The sequence below is a fragment of the Marmota flaviventris genome, chromosome 11, assembly GCF_047511675.1.
Source record: "Marmota flaviventris isolate mMarFla1 chromosome 11, mMarFla1.hap1, whole genome shotgun sequence".
Taxonomy (NCBI): Eukaryota; Metazoa; Chordata; class Mammalia; order Rodentia; family Sciuridae; genus Marmota; species Marmota flaviventris.
In genome coordinates this window covers 34,772,255-34,793,256 of record NC_092508.1, presented here as the reverse complement: position 1 = coordinate 34,793,256, position 21,002 = coordinate 34,772,255, and the positions used below count along the sequence as shown (strand labels likewise).

Here is a 21,002-nt window from a genome sequence, read left to right as displayed (position 1 = left end):
AAAACTCATTTTTTGTTTATCAGTCCCTGACTTCAAATCCATTTCACAGGGGAAAAGAGTCTTAGAAACGCAAAGGCAGTGAGCTGACTCACTCATAGCCCTGAAGGGAACGGAGAACAGCCAAGAGCTGCTGGAAGTGCATGTGGGCAGGCAGGTGAGAGCCCTGGTTGGTGCGTCTGGACTGCCAGCGAGACTATAAATCGCCCTGTGTCAGTCTGCGCTGCCCACTTGAGCTTCCCCAAGGCCTATAGGTATCTGGGATCCTGCTCTAACATATCTGCTAAAAAAAAAAAAAAAGGAATAAAAAAGAAAAAAAAAGACGTTCTTTATCCTGGTAGAAGCAATTTTTTATTTTTTGGCATAATGCCTTCCCTTTCCAATTCTGATGAGCTGATCTTTTTTGTGAATGGAAGAAAGGTAAGTTCATGACATGATTAACATGAATTTTCATATACCAGGGATAAAATCAAGCTTTTACCCCATCTGTGATGCCATTCATTTAATATTTCCTTAACTTCTGTCTTCTTCTGTTTGAAGTCATATAGTGGTATAAACTTGGGTCAGTAGTTGAAATGTTGCCCAATTTTTAAAACATGGGGCTCCTACTTGCTTTTCGTTTTTCCTCTGCCTTCCCTCACACCTTAGCCTCCCTGTTTCACTGGGAGACACAGAGAACTAGATGCAGAAGTAGGGAAACAATAGCCCTGGTTTTAGGAAATCATCTCTGCCTAACCAATTTAATGACTTTCTGTGGCCATGAGTTATTTGAGTCAATTTTGGAATCTGTGTATCCGTTCCCCATCTGAGCCCTTTTCAGGTAAGTTGGGGTCAAATAATCATCAGGTATATTGGAAAATTCAGGCATCAGAAAATGCAGTATATTTTCAAAATTCTGGTTCCAAGTAGTAAAGGATTTCTTTGTTATGTTTCTCTTGGAAAGTCACCCACATCAAAGATGTGCCGTCAGAGCAATGGCTAGAATTGCCATAACATGTTGATGTTGTCTTCCTAATCTCCTTTCTCCCATTTCACAATGTAGGTAATAGAGAAGAATGCTGATCCTGAAGTCAATCTGCTGTTTTACGTGAGGAAAGTTCATATCCTTGTGTTTTGCTGTAATCCATCTGAATCGGGTAGTAAGATGTGAACATGGTTAGAACTATCAAGAAAGTCACCTGAATTTGTTCTAGATAATGACCTTATGTTCCATTGGCAGAGTCTAGTCGGAGTTCAGAGAATGAATCTATCAATTTGTGCTTTGTTTGATGCATTTTTTTTTTACCTGAGCAAAACCAAAAGAAGCATCCAGAGAACCATGACTGTGCTCACTTGGGAAATAACTTATGACTTTGGAGCCCAGTGGTCATTCTGATGCTTGTTTCATATTCAGGAATATTATTGATGTAAATGTGTCTAGCCAAATTTCTGGCCAGCTAAATATTCATAGTTGCATGTCACAGGCAAGAGTGTTCCACAAGACATATTACTGACTGGTCCTATGCCCTTGGGTCATCCTTATCAGAGAAAACAAGTATTATTAATGTATTTCAAAATCCCAAAGTATAGTTAATGCCCTTCAAGCTTTCCATCTCTGCTCTTAACTTCACACTCCTCTGAGACTTTCAGTAGATCTTCAGTATTCAAGGAGAATTCCTTGGATTTGGGTGCAACTATAAAGAGCTGGTACTTAGGACCAGATGTGGCCATGGTTATACAAATCTATATATGAGCACAAATTGCATAGAACTATGCATGCATGTACCTGAGTGTGTGTATAAGAGGTGAGCTCAGGATAAGTTCTGCACTCTAGTTGCCAACACTGTGCCAATGTCAAATTGCTGGTGCTAATTTGTACTATAACTATGTGAGTATCATCAGTTGGGTCAGTTGGGGGAAGCTGGGTGATGAATGTACAGGGCTGTCAGTACTACTTTGCAAACTTCCTGTGCAACTATAATTATTTAAAATAATAATTTAAAATATATACTCATTGAGCACATACAAAGCTCCAGGAACTGTGTTAGGCTCTAGTCAATGATGAACAAGCCAATATTATCCTCTTTCTCTGTGTTTTTTGCCCCCAACATACATATCTGAAGACTATTTCAATACTCCCTGTTCTCACCATGACACTTAGCTAAAAAAAAATAGACTGTACCTCACCCTTGTTTTCTCTCAGACTCCATCTCTCTCTACTTAGTACCTTGTTGTCTGGTCTCCTACCCATCTTTTACCACTCTGCCCAGTACTGCCTCCTAAGATCATTATTCAACTTACATTCCAGGTGGGCCAAATCCTCCCTCTCCACTCCTGCCATTTCCCATCTATCTCCCTTCAAAATCATACTAGAAATCAGCAGGACCTATCACTCCCTTTTTATATTATTTCTAAATACCAATCACACTTCCCCCTGCTTTCTCTGGCATCTTAAAATGAGGAAATAGATCTATATTAGGAGAAAACTGAAAATTCACAAATTTCCAAGCAAACATTGCCAGAACTAGCCCTAGGAAAAATCACCCACAGCGCCCCCACCTGCTTTTCCTCAGCACCTGCCTCTGTTCATTCCTTGAGGGTGCCTAATATAAATAAGCAGTTCTGGGCCAGTAAGAATTGCCTGGTACCACCAGATCCTAACTTTATAATTAGAGTGAACAGTTTTGTACAGTTCTGTAATGGGGTCAGGGGTGTTATAAAACTTGTTCCTCAAGTGGGTTGTTATGATGAATAGCTACTCTAGAAATGAATATTTGTGAATAACCACAGACTCTTCTGCCAGTATCATCCTACTTCTCTTTCACAGGACTCCTGTGAGTCCTTCCAAAACTCTGTACCTACGTCTTCCCAGACGTGTGTGTGTGTGTGTGTGTGTGTGTATAATTTTTCCTTTAAATCATGTCATCCATATTGCAAAAACTTTAGGATCCCATAAAACCCTAATATACTAGTGACTCAGGCCTTAGCTTAGCAGTCATCCCCAGAGTAGAACACAGTCACACAAAGAGCAAACTTTGGAGGCATCTGCACCTCTCTTCCACTGTCCCATTCCCTCCCTGCCCAAGGTCAGAGGATCCTTCAGATGCCCACAACTTCCCATTGACACACCCCAAAACCCCCACCGCCCCACCCAGACCTGCCAGTGGATCCTGTATCCCTACTCATTCAGCACCTTCCAGCCTGGTTTTAAGCAACCTGCAGAACAAGATGATGCACCCCAGGCTGAATGGTCCACAGCTACTTGGGGCAAGAAAGATGCAGCACATTAGAGTTGTTTAATCTCCCATGAAATCCTGACTCTAGAATCAAACTAATGACTTCGGGGGAGAGGGGTCCTAGAAGCACCCCCAAACATTTGTTCTTCACCCACCCCTCACCAGAGCCCTGATATTGCTTGCAGTTCTGAAAACACTTCTTAATTTTATTCAGCTGATTTTATCAAGCACGGGGTATTCTAAAGTAAGCTAAAAAACTGTGGGCTGCACAGAGGAAGTGGGGTGAGCCCCATGTCATGGCGCATAGGGAGGGGCACTCACCCTGGGCTTGGGGAGGGAAGGAAAGGACCAGGGTCGAGTAGGCCATTTCAAGGCAAATAGAACTTGGAACCAAGGGCATTCCAGTCAGTGGCCAGAGAATAGAGTGCTTGCGAGGAACAGAAGGGAGTCCTGATGGCTGCAAAGAGCTGGAGGTGGGGTGCGAGGCTATGATGGCAAATGAAGGAGAAATAAGGAATGAGGTCCTTGAAGCAAAGGACCAGGTCTGGCTGATGTCATTGTCACAGAGTGCATGAGAGTTACAGACCACCAAACATACTAAGCCAAATTGAAAGGGAATAAAAGGTTCTTTAATGAGCATGCCAGGCAAACAGCTGAGAGCAGGCTAACGCCCCAAAGAACTCCCAGCACCTGAATTTTGGAAGTACAGAGTTTACAAAGAAAAAAACCATAAGAACAACTGAGGCACATGTAGGTCAGAAAGACCCTGTTGAGACAGATAATTTTGATCATATGAGAGAATTGTTTTGATTATACATTTTAGAGTCATTTTGTTATACATCAGGGCCGTAGTCAGGGATGCGGGAAGGTCCTACTGTACTGTCAGGAGGCTGCAAAGAAAACATTTTAAGCAAGCATACAATGGAGTTAGGTCAGAACAAAATGGCATTACTTTGGTTCTTTCGCATTTCAGTCACAATCCCTGTGCACACCACCTGCCCACTTAGTGTTGGAGTAACTTTGGGATATATTGTTGGGCTATGAATAGGTCACCAAAAAGGCTCTTCAGTGTAAAGGAACAAACAATAACTGACCTAAGTCAGTTTGACTGAAGTTGCTGTGTTAGGCATATAAAAAAATATAGCACACCCAGTTAAATTTGAATCTGAGTGTGTAAGACATGCTAAATATTCCCATTGTTTATCTAAAAGTTAAACTTAACTGAAGGTCCTGTGCTCTGTCTGGCAACCTTACCTGATGATGAGTGTTGAGATGACTCTACAAGAATATGGAAGGAACTGTCAGGAACTCCTAGCGAGGGTGAAGGGAGGGGCCGTCAAACCAGCTACTGGGCATCCAGAATCAATTTTTCACTTTCCACTCAGGGCAACTTTAAAATGCATGTCACAGACTGTTTTTAAGTTCTGAGGAAGTGAAAAGTGACCCTCGTCTCTGAGCCAGATAGCACTTGATTCTTTATTTGGAAATTTCAGGAATTTTCAAAAGCAGAAACAGAAGGTTTCCTTGCCTTTCATGCCCCATTCAATGGAGCACTTCAACTAAGATGTGAGCCACTCACTTTCAGCCCTCTGCCTGGAAGTGGAAAGCCTGGCTTGGCAACCCTGAGATGGCTTAGCTGGCTCAGATGGGGACTAAAGAACAAAGCAGAAAATGTGCAGCCTGTCTGGGCTGCTGCAAAGAACTTCCCCTTACTCCACCACTAGGGTTATCCTGACCCTGCATTACCTCTCCTGGGCAGCAATTTCCAAGATAAAAATGAGCCTTAGCCTCCACCCAAGCCAATTATAAATTTCACCATGAAATCCTTTTTAAACTTCATCCAGAAAATGTCCCAAGCAAATTCCAATAGATTCTTGGATGCAATTCCACTAGAACCTAAAGTAGGGGATTTGCATATATTATTTGTGAAAATATGCAGATGTCTTATAGGAAGAAGATATACAGTGATGGTTGATATTATTGACTCAACTAATCCCATTAGAAAGTAAAAGCATTACATTGCTGTACCTGAGAAAGTTAAACCTCATGGGGTTGGGGGTGGATTTTTCTAAGTTCTGCACACAAACTCCTTCCATCACTCTGTAGCAATAACACTACATGAGTTTTGAATCCATTGTCCAGTTCTGGACTTTTTACTGTGGACTTTTTCACAACTCATTTAGATGCAAACTCTGACCCAACAAATGTGAGGCTCAAGTAGTCTTTGGGTATCCTACTTGTGTGAATATCCATATGGGTCACTGCAGAAGTATCCATGTTTGATCACAAGAGACTTCTCTAGGCCCACTGGGAAAATCTGAAAATTTTTATATCTGGAAATGCATCTGGACCCGAGGTTTTCAGATAAGGCAGTGTGGGTTTGGGATTTCTTCTCACCTTTCTCAATGAGCTCATTTATAAGCAAAAAGATCATACATAAGCAGGAAACTGGCCAATTTGTTACAAGACTCATGGAAACATGTTGCTTGTTATCAGTCTCCAAAGGAGAGAAATGTGAAAACCAAAGCAGCCAGGTACCCCCTTTTCCTTAACTCCCTTCCCCCAGTCCGTCTCACAGGCACAAAATATGGCTGTGGGGGAGGAGGCTGTGGCGCCTGCACGGTGATGGTGTCCAGATACAACCCCAAGACCAAGAAGATCCAGTATCCTTTGTGTTAGCCTGGCTCAGCTCTGGCCTCTGGCAGGGTGTGGAGCCTCTCACTTTTGCTGTGGCCATGAGCCCCTCCCATCTCCTTCCAGGAATCTAGCATAGTCATGTTGCCTCCAGATCTTTCCCAAGGATGTTCTTTCTGGCAGAATGTATTGGCCCATGTGCCAGTCGCTCAGGGCTCTGCTCTCTATTGCTGCAAAAACACTTGCTTTGTTTTTGAATAAGAGATTTCAGAGTGTGTATCAGGCAACAATGGTTAATGGAAAGAAATGATAGTCTTGCTGGAAGATGTAGGTCAACTCAATGAGAAGAGTTGTTTGCTCAGAAGTGCTGAACGACTCCTCAAATCATGCCATGCAATTGAACCAACATTACCTTGACCTAGAAATGAAATCTGTGCTCTGATTGAATGCAGAGGTGAAGGGAGAGTTTTCTAGCATGATTGCCAAGTTTTTGCCTTAGGAAACTTGGCAGGGGGCATTTACAAATTAAATTAGAAAACTTGGAAAGGGGTAAATTTAGCTAGAGACACATTGCATTTAGGGTAATTATGGGACACTTCAGAGGGACTGTCCAGCAGAACTCTAGATTGTTCTGTTATTTAAAGAAGAGTTCTCATTTAGAGCTTATAACTTAATGTTATATCATCAATACTAACAATAACAATGCTAATAAAAATAACTAACAGTTATCGAGTGCTTATTGCATACAGACACTATTCAGAGTAGCTTACGTATAGGATCATATTAAGTTCCCCAAACAACTTTGAGATAGACATTAAATTCACTCACATTTTGAAAACAGGAAACCAAGGCAAATAACTTTCTCAAGGTTTCTTGGGTCAGTGAGTAGCAAAGGCATGTTTTCATCCCACATCATGTAAAAGGCAGTGGGAACTACAGGAGAGAGTAGAAGTGTGAGACACTGTAGGACAATAGAAAGGAAACTGGGCAAAGAAAGAAGCCCCCACACAGGAGACCAAAAGAGTCTCCAAAGTTGAAGGAAGACTATCAAATGGAGAAGGTTCCAAGAAGATAGTGGTGATCACTATTGTGAAACCCTAACCCTAACCTCAAACCCTAACCCTAACCCTAACCCGGGAACACTAGATTGCTGCCAGGGCAAGGTTGGCAGAAAGATAGAGCCGGAAGGTAAAATCCAGTTGCTACAGGCATGATTGGAAGGCAAGGAAATGGTGGAGAGATTTTGAAGAAACTTGAGCAAGAAAGGGAAAAAAGATGGGTCAATGCTAGAGAGAGATGTGAGTGTTTTGTTTTTTGTTTTATCATGGCCAACACTTGATTTTATTTCTCAATGCAAAAGAATTTAGGGAAATGAGACCCTAGAAAGGAAGTGGATAGTAAAACAATGGAGGACAGGGAAAGTCCATGAGAGGTCAAGAGTAAATGGGATCCAGAGCACAGGGGAGGAGGAGGATTGATAGTTTCTCACCTACCGATCCTTGAATGGAGGTAAGAATGATGCAGATCAGAGGAGCAGTCTCGGCCAGCAGGTGAAGAGAGCTCATGCCTCTATTCCCTAGATGAGGCTCAGGATAAGACAGACGAGAGCAGTGAACACTGGGAGTGTCACAGAGAGAAATGGGATAGGAAGAGAAGACTAAGAGGAAGCAAATCTTAGGAGCGAAGGAACTGGAGAACATAAAAACCAAAAATGGATCTGTTGCCCAATGTGCCTGGGGTCTGCCCTAGCTCTGTACACCAAGCTCTCTTCCTGGGTCCCTCACTAGTCAGCTGAGTGACTTCCACACAGCTTTGATGATTCTCAAGGAGGGTGGAACCAAGAGCGGAACTTGGTTTTTGTTCAGAAGAACGGCAGTCATACCCTCAGCCCAGGTAGAAGAATCATTCCCTGAGAAAGGAACACTCCCCACACCTGAAAAGACGATGGGACTTAGCCTGAGTGGGACTCAACAAGCTAAATTTAGCTAATGATGTCTGGATCCCATTCCCAACCAATGAGATGAGACTCCAGTACTCACCGCACCTACCATGCCATTAAAATAGACACTAGTGTGGGACAGGTGGCCAAGACAAGGGCAGGAAACAGTGCCTTTCAAACTCAGCCACACATTGAAGTCATCAGTTAAACGTCACTAGTTGATCTGATTTAATTTAATACACCAAGAGTATCTGTATTTTGTAAAACTTCTCATGGTTGAGAATCACTTGGCTAAACTTTCCCATGGTAGTTCTCAGAAATCAACATATTAACTTCTGAATTCCTTTCTCTAGAACGAGAAAAAAATAAAATAGAACTGGAGAATGGAAGTCTCTGAGAAGTCCTTGAAAGCCTTTACTTTCTTTTCCTTTCCTCTCTAGCATTCTACCAGCTATATGTAGGTCCTTTCTTGACATATCCAGGAGTGCATGTCCCTATAGCTAGTCTGCTCTGTGTTCCCAGGGAAAAACAATATTGTGACTCTTCCTGGACTGAATTGTCATCCCCCAAATGTCACCCACTCCTGCAATTCCAGTGTGTTCTCTTTACATCATTCATTGCAGCCATTATCCCGTGACAGCATGCCTGGTGCCCATCTGCTCTCTGTACGGGGCCGCTGTCACCACTGTGGAAGGTGTAGGGAGCATCAAAACCAGGATTCATCCCGTGCAGGTAAGAGCACAATGATTGGGACCAGCTGATGGTATGGGAATCCCCAACCGAGTCTAGTGACCTCCCATTTGGTCACCAACTTTGACATCCTTTGGGCTTTTAAATTCTTATTTTGTGACATTCAGTGCTTCATTTGCTAGTGCTCTTTTCAGGGATCTTTTAAAAATTCTTTCATTGATTGTAATAGATCTTAACCCCAAGAAACTTTCTCAGCCCCATCTTTGCCCTAAACCAAAAGAAAAGTCCAATCTGAAAGGAGAAGAAAATGAAAGAAGAAACCAGAGATTTATTATAAAAGTTCTAGTTTTCCCCTCACTTTTCAGATTTACTGAACTCGAATAGGGAGCCCAACCATATGTAAGAATACTGCACAAATGCTTTCCAAACATCTGACAAGTAACAGTACACCATACCACAATAAAACAAAACTAGAATAACAAGATGTTGACTAAAATTCAGAGGACTATCTAAAGATATGGCAATGTTAGTTTTATATACTAGAAGAGGAACTTCTGCCTGGGATGAGTTTTAAAAGCACTATGAAGAAAAAAGAAATTATAAAAGAGTATCTTCCCCTGAGATTCCTTCTCTTGGAAGGCTGTGCTTGGAACTCCCAAGCTTGGCTGACAGCTGGTTACCTTTGATGGACACTTGCTAATAATGCATGTCTTTCAGCCATAAACTTAATGGCTTTGTGTTCTATTTAAGATCTTGTACCATGCTTGGCTCATCACCTTAATTATGCAAACACTTTCTGCTATACTTGTTGGATTTCTTTCTCTGAAGCTCTTCATAGTACAAAGGTAGGATTTGTTCAGCAATGCCCCGGAGCAGGCTTGTACTGACTTGTGAGCATGAATTGTCAGTGTGCAGGAATTTCACAAGCCAGTCTTAAAACATACCTATTAATAAATCAAACTATATACACTCACAATTACCTAATTTATAAAATAATATGGATTATGGAGGTGGAAGTAGTTAGACTATGAAAATTGGCAGAAGATATAAATCAGGGCTTGTTTTCCCCCAGAGAGCCAGTTGTTAAACATTTACAAGCACATTTACAAACCGGATTTATATGACACATCTGAAACAAATTGCCTCATAGCAATAAATCTAACACAACCATTTTGTCTTCTAGCATTAGAACAATGTCTGTCCTTTATGTTGAGCCACAGATGAAGTGTTTGGCTTTCATTTCAAGAGGCGCACTCTTTGAAAAAATATTTATTTGAAAATATTTGCATCACACTCAAGCTGGCCCATTGAGCAGTTGTTGTGAGGTGCACAGGACAGATGCATGGTCCTGTCTCCCATTTATGTCATCATGGCGTAGGGTTCTTGAAAGGAGCAAAGTAAATTGTCATTTCTCTTTTTCTGTTGTTCTGTTGTATTTGAGCGTAAAAGGTTGAATTGTGTAAATTAAGTACATGAATAGCACAGCACTACTGAACAACACTGTACAATTTTCAAAACATTCATATAGATAATATCCTTAAATTCATCAAAAATTCTGTAATATAGTTGGAGAAGAGGATGCAAATTATTTGCTCATATTTAACTATTTATAATGATCCTGTAAAATAGATACCATTATCTTCATTTTATAGATGAAGAAGTCAAGTAAATCAGCCGAACTCACACAACAAAGGAGGTGCCAGAGGGACCAAAACTCACATGAAAATGACACCAAAGCACGTTAGTTGTTCTTCTAAGCCACACTTTCTGTTTCACAGGCTCCAAATATAAAAGTTTCTTAATTAACTTGCTACTAGGCTTTTCTTAAGGGCAAAAATACGCATCTGATTTTAAAAAATAAAGTGCTTTCCTTCCAGGGGTTATCTTTTACCCTGCAGTTATTTCTAAGAAGTGGAATCTACAACTTCTGCTGCTGACTGGGGCACAAAGGTAGGGAAACAAGAGGTCTAAAGCATAAATGATGGGTGTACCATTGCTTCCCAGGAAAGACTTGCCAAGTGTCATGGTACACAGTGTGGATTCTGCAGCCCAGGAATGGTGATGTCTATCTACACGCTGCTCAGGAACCACCCAGAGCCAACACCTGAGCAGATAATGGAAGCACTTGGAGGTGAGTCATCTTGGCCCTGCGTAGGCAGGAGTCAGAGTAAAAAGTGCTCAGAAAGTTAGACACAGAGACCCTGGCTCATGGGAGAAATAGTGGCACAGCTTCGTGGTTCCAGGCTCCTGGCTTCCTTAGTACCTGTCCTGACCGAAGTATTTCTAGAAAGGGCTGTCTTTGTTTGGCAGCAATGATGCCAGAAATGGGCATGCTGCTGGATTCCTGACTAATACTTTTCTTTTGGTGGAGCCATTTGTCACTCTGCAAAGACACACAGATGGGCTCTTTCTAACACTATCTTTTCTAAATGTAGAAATTTAGGTAAGCTGGAAGAACAAGATTGTGCTGTTTCCTTTTTAATTAATCTGTCTGAATAGTTCATTAACATCACTTACTAAAATTAATTTTGCAAAAAGGAAAGACTTTTTTAGATACTTTGTATCTTTATGCCCTAGTTGGTTCATTATAATAAGATAATCAAGGAAATCATAAAAACAATTAGTTATCAAATAAACTTAGCAATTCGATCTCCTGAGGCAAAAGAGCTATCAAATTTAAATGAACAAAAACAATTATATACCTGAAAAAGCTATGTTGACAAATGCAGTGTTCTTCTTTTTTTTAAAATTTTATTGAGAAGAAATTCACTTATCATAAAATTCACCTATTAAAGTGTACAGTCCAGTGTTTTTAGTCTGTTCAGAGTTGAATAATCATCCCCACAATCAGTTTAAGAAAATATTCATCACCCAGGAAAGAAATGCCACAACTACTTAGTAATCAGTACCCCGCCATTCTCTCCCTCCCAACCTCCTACCATGGCAATTACTTATCTACTTTATTTATTTATTTATTCATTCATTCATTCATTCATTCTAATCAGTTATACATGACAGTAGAAAGCTCTTCAATTCATTGTACACAAATGGAGCAGAATTTTTCACTTCTCTGGTTGTATGTGAAGTAGAGTCACACCATTAGTGCAACCATACATGTACCTAGGGTAATGATGTCCATCTCATTCCACTGTCTTTCTTACCCCTCCCTTTTATCTCATCCAAAATTCCTCCATTTATCCCATGCCCCCCCATATAGATTAGCATCCACCTATCAGAGAAAACATTCAGTCCCTGGTTTTTTGAGATGGACTTATTTCATTTAGCATGATATTTTCCAACTCCATCCATTTACTTGAAAATGCCACAATTTTATTCTCTTTTAATGCTGAGTAATTTTCCATTGTGTGTATGTACCACAGTTTCTTTATCCATTCATCTATTGAAGGGCATCTATGTTGGCTCCACAATTTAGCTATCATGATGTGGCAGTGTCCCTGTAATATGCTGTTTTTTAAGTCCTTTGGGAATAAACCGAGGAGTGGAATAGCTGGATCAAATGGTAGTTCCATTCCAAGTTTTCTAAGGAGTCTCCATACTGCTTTCCATTTTGGTTGCACCAATTTGCAGTCCCACCAGAAGTGTACGAGTTGTCCCCCCACATCCTCACCAACAGTTATTGTTGCTTATATTCATGGCTATTCGGACTGGAGTGAGATGAAATTTTAGAGTAGTTTTGATTTGCATTTCTCTTATTACTAGAGATGTTGAACATTTTTTAATATATTTGTTGATGGAACAAATGCAGTTTTCTGTAACAACTCTAATTTCATGGTGACTGGTCACTAATTCTTAGAAGAAAGCTATTAAGGTAAATTTCTAGGTATTATAGGAAAGTTCTTTGTTCTTTTCTATAAACAGACCTGGATAGAAACTGAGTTTTATGATGAAAAGATGCAGAATACAACTAAATAGATGTTAAATTTAAATGTTATAGGAAGTGGCATATTAGTATTCCCTAATATTTTCCCTTATCACTTAACAACAACTTTTTTGGTTTCTAGTTAAACACTATTAAAATATGGGTCAATAATTTCAATTATAACCTGAATGGATTGAGCAATTGATAATTTTTGCTCAGTGAAATAATGAGCAACTAATGAGGTATCAAGAACTTTGAAAAGCATAGGTCTTGTGATTTGCCCTTTTTGTCAGTTTATTTGATTATGAGGCAATCTTACAGAGACAAATTATACCTTTCATGATTCTGTGCCTGTGATTAACATAGAAACCACCAAGAAAGAGATGGTACTGTCAAGTTTGGCTAAGTGGATGAGGCAGACAACTTTGTTCTAGGTGTAGATAACTTGAAGGGTATATTTATGCTCTCTGTAGATAACTTGAAGGGTATATTTTTGCTCTCTGTAGATAACTTGAAGAGTATATTTATTTGCTCTCTTTCTAGAATTATAAATATTAGTCACACTGATAACCTTTGTGGGTCTTTTTTTTAATGTGTGTGGTGCTGGGGTTCAAACCCAGAGCCTTGTGCATGTGAGGCAAGCACTCTACCAAATGAGGGATATCTCCAGCCCTCATGGTCATATTCTAAGAAAAACAATAATACAGGGGCTGGGAATATAGCGCAGTTGGTAGAAAGCCTGCCTTATATGCACCAAGTCCTGGTTCACGCCCCCCCACAAAGAAAGAAAAACAATAATATAAAATAAAGTTCAAATAAATGTAATTAGTATAGGCTTATAAGTTCTAAAATGGGCAACCAACATAAAAATCGCTGCTTAATTTAATCTAGGCTTTTCCTTTCAAGACTAAAGGAATAACATTTTTGAATTTTCATCTTTTTTTTTCTTCTTAGAATTAGAAAAATGTCTGTAATGGGCAGTTATCTTTTCTTCAGCAGTCTTTAATACAGTCTATGGAGTTAACATTGATTATGTAACCCTGAACAAAATGAAACAAAAAGTCCTGATACTGGCTCACCCCAGCCTTTACTGCTAGCTTACAGCTTATCAGAGAGAAGATGTCCATGGCCTTCCCACTACTTGTATTTCATAACACGTAGTTATGTTCTAGAAATTTCAGCTTCTTCCTTCTACTCTAAGGAATTCTAAATTCACATCCTTCCATGTTTTTTCTTCTTTAGCAAAAAGAAAGAGACTATGGAGTCTGCAGCCATTCTTGTGTATTCAGCTTCTTCTAAAAAGAAAGGAGGGAACCCACAGCCCAACTTCCCTTGTGACTCACTGGAAGCAACACTTTTCTTCTAGTAGTTTTAACTTGCCGGATCCACATATACACACTCCCTCTGAAATTGTTAAACTATAATTGAACATAATAATTTGAAACATACTTTTAGTATAAAAATAATACATTCTATTGTGAAAAGGTCCCCAAATTTAAAGATATAGAAAAACTCATCAATAATTCTGCCACTAGTAGCGCCACCCAGACCAAGACATTAACACATGAGCCTTTGGGGACACTTATCCAGACTATAGCAGTCCCAATTCCTCTTCCCCTGGGAGACTGCAGGAGAAAGGTATGACGGAGAGACACATAGATGATATGGAGATGCAGATATACAACTTAGGATAGGGGCAGGAAATAAAGAAGAAAGGATTGAGAAAAACTTTGGAGATTTCTATGGTATTTCAGGAAGAAAATGTAACCACAAAATTTATTTTTTGAAGAACATCTCCAAGGGAAACATTTTTTTTCTAAAAAAATCTTGCTGGCTTTAGGGAGCAAAAAAAAAAAAAAAAAAGAATCTCAATACTAATACAACTATTCCACTGAAAACATGAAGTACAGATATGCAATGTATTTCTATATTATTTTCTAAAACTTTACCCCTTGTTAATCAGGTAATTTGTGCCGATGTACTGGATACCGACCAATTATAGAAAGTGGGAAAACTTTCTGTGTGGTGAGTTAAAAAAAGACTACCCATTCTGTTACATTAATGATCTTTTGCATTAAAATAATGTATTGCATTCACTAATCTCTAAAATAACCCCATGTTGCCTTTTCTAATCACTGAAAGTTGTTAAATACCTACAGCTTTTTTTTAAAAATAAATGGTTAGCATCTGTCTTGTTTTTATCCTTAAATTGGTCATTTTCCTGAGGAGGACAGAATTTAGTTTATGACTTCAAGAAATGTGTGGTCTACTGAAAAAAATAAAGCATGGAAACAATAAAACCATAATTGAAAAGCAAGATATTAAAAACTCAACATATCCAATATATGCATATAAATTTTGAAGGAACATGAACTTAAGAGAATTAATAAATGGGAAGAAAAGAGACAGAGGAGAGAAGGGGAGTTTTGAGCTAGGTCCTAAAGAAAACGCTAGAAATGAAGGCTAGAGAGAGGTCTAGGAAAATTCCAAGTAAGAAAATGGATGGAAGTAGGAAAAAGAGAGATGTCCAAAATTCAGGTTAGAATGACTAAATGATGAGACTAAAGTATTAAAAATTCATAAGATCGTGTTTGGGGCTAAAGAATGTAGATGTAAAGCTGATAACCAATGTGTAGTCATTGTTCTCAAGCCAGAAATAACACAATGAGAACAGAATTTTGGAAGAAAAATTCTTGGCACTTGCTTATAGATAAGCCTGGGGAGCCATGTTGGGAGTGAAGGGATGGACTAGTGCCATGTCCCACACAGGAGAGAATGACGACCCAGACCAGTGTGACAAATGTGGAGACAAGGAAATCACTTTTAAGAGGATTGCCAGAATCATAGCCACCAGATGGTAAAGAGCAAAGAACCCAGGTCACCTTCCAAGTCAAGAAACAGGAACCACAGGAGACAAAGGAAGCTGGGGAAAAAAATGATTTAGTGTATGGGGGAGCAGATAGTTTTGAAATATCTTGTTTTCATAAAGTTAAATGTCAGGAGAAGATATATTTTTGAAACAATTTCAGTAGGGGTGTTTTTCCAGGACCCATTTTTTATAGTAAAAATTATTTTTATATAATTGTTTGGCTAAAAACAATTCAAGGTACATAAGTTCATGCCAAATACTAAAAAAAATCTTTAAAAGACATATTTTAATGCCAGTACTGAATATTTTCAAGTTCTACACACTACAGGCTATTTTATTTTAATTCCTGGGTTGGATATTATTTATGTGGAACCATAGGAGTGGGCAATATACTACCATTTTTGACCTTCAAAAACAGCAGTTTCTTTGTCTGATTCAACCTCTTACAGTGTGATTATTTTTCTGGTGACAAAAAAAAAAATCTGTACAAAGATAGAGACAAAATTAGATATTTAGACTCTTTCTCATACTGGGTCCCCACATTCAGCCACTTATAGTTAGTTCCTTTACTGTGTACAGCATTGCCATAAAATCCAAATCCCTTCTTAATTCTGTAGAAATGATCTTGCAAGTAAGATATACCAGCTGCTACTTTGGCAGTAGTTCTATGTGTCAGGCACTGTATGAAACTTTTCTAATACTTAAATCTATCAAATCTTTTGGGGATGGGTTTTATAATCCGAATTTAACCCTGCTAATATGTGTTAAAGCAGGCACTAGACCCAGTTCACCTTGACTTATTTTTTTTTTAATATTTTTTAGTTAAACATGGACAAAGTATCTTTGTTTTGTTTATTTACTTTTATGTGGTGCTAAGGATCGAACCCAGTGCCTCACACGTGGGAGGCAAGCACTCTACTGCTGAGCCATATCCCAGCTGCCTCCCCTTGACTTATGTATGAAGAGCATCTCTAGATTGCCACAAACCCTTTGGCAGTGTTTACACATTGAAAAGGGAAAACAGGAATGATAAGTCTGATTGTTGTAGTAACTGATAAATGAATTCCGGCTCCAAATTCTGCATTTCTGCATGAAATGTCCTAAAAATTAAAGTTAAATGATTTTAAAATGTTTGAGTCATCCCAATAATTCAAAATGACCCCAATAAATGACAAATAAGCTCAGGCTTTATTTATATTGATATATAGAAAGTTTTAAAGCCAGCTTGTCTTCTTAGGACTTCATTAAAGATGCATTCTGTATCACCATTAAGATGACAAAAAACAATTTGTTGGGTTGGTTACTACATTGTAACTACACTTCATGTATCTCAGTTCCAATAGAGGCCTCTGCTGGCTGATTCCACCCACCTCTCACACCTTTGCCATCCCCAGAGATTGGAATGACACTGTTTACAGGACTCCATCCTGACTTCGTCCCGTTCACTCCCTATTATTTTATTTAATTGTTCAGTGAAGAGATAGCAGGTTACCTAACCTGCCAGATGCTAAGATAGGTGACTAAAGAACCAACTAATGAAATGAATTACAGTAGATGGGGTAGAGAGAGAAGATGGGAAGGGAGGGGAGGGGGGATAGTAGAGGATAGGAAAGGTAGCAGAATACAACAGTCACTAGTACGGCAATATGTAAAAACGTGGATGTGTAACCAATGTGATTCTGCAATCTGTATATGGGGTAAAAATGGGAGTTCATAACCCACTTGAATCAAATGTATGAAATATGATGTGTCAAGAGCTTTGTAATGTTTTGAACAACCAATAAAAAAATTGAAAAAAAAAGAAAATATGTGCTAAATTTTGTACTTCAAAGTGAAATTAATGATGGAATTTGTGACCAAATAAAAATTTAATCTTTTAAGTGAAAAAAAAAAAAAGAACCAACTAATGAATTTGACTTCAACTGCATTACCTCCTAAGGAATCCAGTGTTTGTCAGCTGAAAGGATCCGGAAAATGTTGCATGGATCAAGATGAGCAGGCTCTTGAAAACAGACAAGAAAAAGTAAGTATCTGGCTTTTCCACTTCAGTTGAGATTGGCTGAAAAACATCCATATAAACCCAAAGGAGTTCTCTGTTAGTGTGAGTAAGTAAAATGCAAAATAAGTGAATTGGGATCATCAAAAGCCTCAAAGAGCTCCAAAAATTAGGAGGTTCGTGACTCGCACAAGGCTGGTCGCACAGGCTGCTTCCCTTCCCAAGCATCAAGGCTTTCTGTGCTTAGTCTGAGTTTAGCAACCATCCCCATTAGTTAGTTAACTCACTAACTCTTAGTGAGTTAGTCCCTCACTAAGAGAGACTGAGCAGCAGTACCTCCTCATGCTCCTGCCAGAAAAAATACCTGCAAATGATTCCTGGGACCCAGAACAGAAACCTGAAACCCAATTTCTGACACCAGAGGAAGAAAACCAGAGTCTAGTAAGCAAGCTGGGAAATCATCCAGTGCTCTTGAGAGAGTGGGAAGAACTCCACTGAGGGATGCCCTGTGGTTCTGGCACCTCATTCTGTGTCAGGACGTGTCAGAGGAAGAGGCCCTGACTCTGAAGTCTCACACTTAAATCTTCCTGCACTTCTCTCAGTAACTCCGTGTTTTGTTTTGTTTCATTGAGATATGTACCAAACTGTATGATGAAGATGAATTCCAGCCATTGGACCCATCCCAGGAGCCTATATTCCCTCCTGAACTGATAGTAAGATACTTTACTTCTATTGTTTCATAACATGATATGGTATCTGCCTTTTTGTATTACACTATGAAATTACTGAGCTTTAACATTAAAAGTGGGAAGTGTGTCCAAGATAATGGAGCAAAAACCCATTTTTAGGGATTTTATTCAGATAAGTGGAACAGACAGCTTGGACGAGTGGTGCTGCCAGGGTCAGCTGCCAGGATGCATTGGTTGAATCCCATCAACTGAAGAGCCTCAGGCCAGAGTACAGTGACACACCCAAGGCCATTGGTACTCTGTGAGACATCTTAAAGGTCATTTGTAAAATCAGTAAGTAAGAATCCAATGACACTTAGAATAGCAGAATCACACTATTCTTACATTTAGTTTCTGTAATTTCAACTCAATGGGGGAAAGATAAAGAGAAAATAACGTATATAGTGCAGTGTGTCTGCCACTCTCTTCTGTGCCTGGAGAGAACACGAGAGAGGTGATTCCACTGGCTTCAGAAGGTCTCAGTCCCCACACACCTCTCAGAATGGTGAGAACTTGGGCATCCTGAGTACAAATCTAGAAATAAAAATTACATGCATAGTGTAGCTGTCTGTACACACATATCTAAATATAGATATAGAGACAGTTGTTCAAAAAACCCATTTATGCAATTCCTGCTGAGTGATTTAAGGGATGCTTTTCAAGGATAATTTTGCCTATAAACAATTCTTGTCCAGCATAAAATCTCATCCCCAAAGATGAGTCTCCTCTGAGTCACTGTTGGGCAGAACTAGAGCAGGAAGCCTGGCATCTTAGTTCCAGGCCAAGCCACCTTCACTACATTGTGCTATTTCCTCTTCACACACTCACTTCACAAATACAAATGGAGTTTAGGCCACTCTCCATGATGATTCTTTAGCAGTGCCATATGGATCTTATCAACAGATGACTCATTGGTGATCCCTAGAAGCTGGATCTCTCCAGAAAGCTAAAATGCAGCCCACCTGGACACCCAGTGAAAGAACGAACAAGGCTTGTCGACAGAGCAAATGCCCCTTTATTGAGGAACAGCTCTGCATATTTATAGAGCCAGGGGTAGTTTGACAGTTGACAAGGGGTGCTTTTTGATTGGAGGGTAAGGATCAGGTGAGCCATCAGGGCTAGTCTGATTGGTGGGTAGGATCAGGTGAGCCAGCAGGGCTCTGATTGGTGGGTAAGGATCATGTGAGCCAGCAGGGCTCACCATTGGACGGCTCTTCTTGGGATATGGGGAAGTTAGTCTTTGGAGCCGGGCTGACTCCCAACACCCAGAGCTGTGGATACACTCGTGGCTTGTGTTCAAGAGCCCTGCTTGAAAGTGTGTTACATTTGCTTCTCTGCAGAGAATGGCAGAAGATCCAAATAAGAGAAGACTGATGTTCCAAGGGGAGAGGACTACCTGGATCACCCCTGTGACCCTGGACGACCTTCTGGAGCTGAAAGCCAATTTCCCGAAAGCCCCGCTTGTCATGGGGAACACTACAGTGGGTAAGTGTTTGCTTCCCTATTCTTTAGAGTGGGTAGCCTAAACTCTGTGTCTCTTCTGAAACTCCTCCTAAGTGCAATTCATTTTTGTTAATGATACTCATGGTCCTTTAGAATGACTTGTTGCTTTCTTTTAAATATAAGTTATGAGTGTCACAATTTTCATTCTGGCTCATCAGTAACTGACATGTATTAGCATCCATTTTCTTCTTTTTCTGATTGCTTGAAATGCTGTTCGCCTTAAGGACCCGCCATTAAGTTCAAAGATGAATTCCATCCAGTTTTTATATCTCCACTTGGGCTTCCAGAACTACACTTTGTGACCACCACAGATGATGGTAAGTACCTTCTTTCACAAATAAGATATAATTGTTGGCTGTTGGGCTGTTGGGAAGCAACCACAGGTGCTGAGTGATTTTGAGATTTCACAGAATAACTCACCTCACTTATTTATTCATATATTTACTGAGCACCTACCCTGTGTCTTTTATGAGCATTTTCAAATGAATTTACTCAGCTACATCACTGAGTTCTACATCATCGTAGGAGCCATAATAACAGAAAGATGTCACATACCTCACCAGGTATTCAGGGATTGACCAAACAAGAAACTGAAGACATGTGCTGTCCAGTAGGAAAGGTTCTTGTCACACATTACTCTCCGATTCACAAATTTTCTCAAGGTTTATTCCATATATACATACACAAACATATGCACACACACATACACATATATCTTGACCACAAGAAATGTAACTATGAACAACAAATTTGTTTGAAATGTAACTATGAACAACAATTTTTTTATCTTCACATGCTTTCACAACAACCCTGAGAGATAGATAGACATAGAAGGCAGCCATGGTATCTCTATTACCCTACAGAAGGTACAGAATCAAAGGGCTTAAGTAACTTCATCAACATCACACAGCTAGCATATCCAGGTCAAGGCTCCAACCCAGGTCTTCTTGCTCCACCTAATGCACTAAAGAAGGCAATCTGAAAAACACATCCCACCATCCACTACCCAAACTAAGCACTGGAATGATAATGACTGTAGAAACTAAAAATCCTATAGAGCAAGGTTCTCCTCAGTGAGGAAACAGAAATCAAGTAGACAATTTCTTGATAGCCCCTCTGACCTGCCAGTCTGAAGTCAGTCTGTCCACTTTTTAACCTGTTGGAAAGTGTATATCAATGGACTCACAAGAAGAGATGGAGTAAGGGAGGCCAGCCATGTAGAGCAGAAGGTTGAGAGAAGGTGTGGGAAGTATTTGGTTAGGGTGTGGTGAGGAGGTGGGGAGGAGGTAGAGCCTGTGGGACCCAAATAAGTGTTTGGGTCTTCACTGTTGTCCCTTTTCTTTACTGTTGTCCCTCCGGGGAGCAATAGGCACTGTTTCCCTAACCATCCATCTAGTAAATTTTAATACCACCCATAAAATGTATATCTTTTTTATGTGCAGTATGTGTATTGGTGCTTTACACATAAAAAGAGTTTTGCACTCCTTTGGGAGCAATATTACCCCCATTGAGGATGCATGGGCTAGATGACATCACTACTTAAACTATACC

General features: G+C 39.8%; 1 protein-coding gene across 1 annotated transcript in view; it reads left to right on the top strand.

Moving 5' to 3' along the window:
* The first annotated feature begins 363 nt into the window (after positions 1-363).
* LOC114083740 (aldehyde oxidase 4-like) overlaps positions 364-21,002 on the top strand; it is a 56,986-nt gene continuing 36,347 nt past the window's right edge. Inside the window, exons 1-10 of the mRNA XM_071619369.1 lie at positions 364-417; positions 1,040-1,115; positions 5,779-5,875; positions 8,409-8,517; positions 10,480-10,606; positions 14,319-14,380; positions 17,164-17,247; positions 17,853-17,933; positions 19,289-19,433; positions 19,676-19,768. Of these exons, the coding sequence (XP_071475470.1) occupies positions 364-417; positions 1,040-1,115; positions 5,779-5,875; positions 8,409-8,517; positions 10,480-10,606; positions 14,319-14,380; positions 17,164-17,247; positions 17,853-17,933; positions 19,289-19,433; positions 19,676-19,768 (928 nt within the window). The remainder of the gene's footprint in view (positions 418-1,039; positions 1,116-5,778; positions 5,876-8,408; positions 8,518-10,479; positions 10,607-14,318; positions 14,381-17,163; positions 17,248-17,852; positions 17,934-19,288; positions 19,434-19,675; positions 19,769-21,002) is intronic.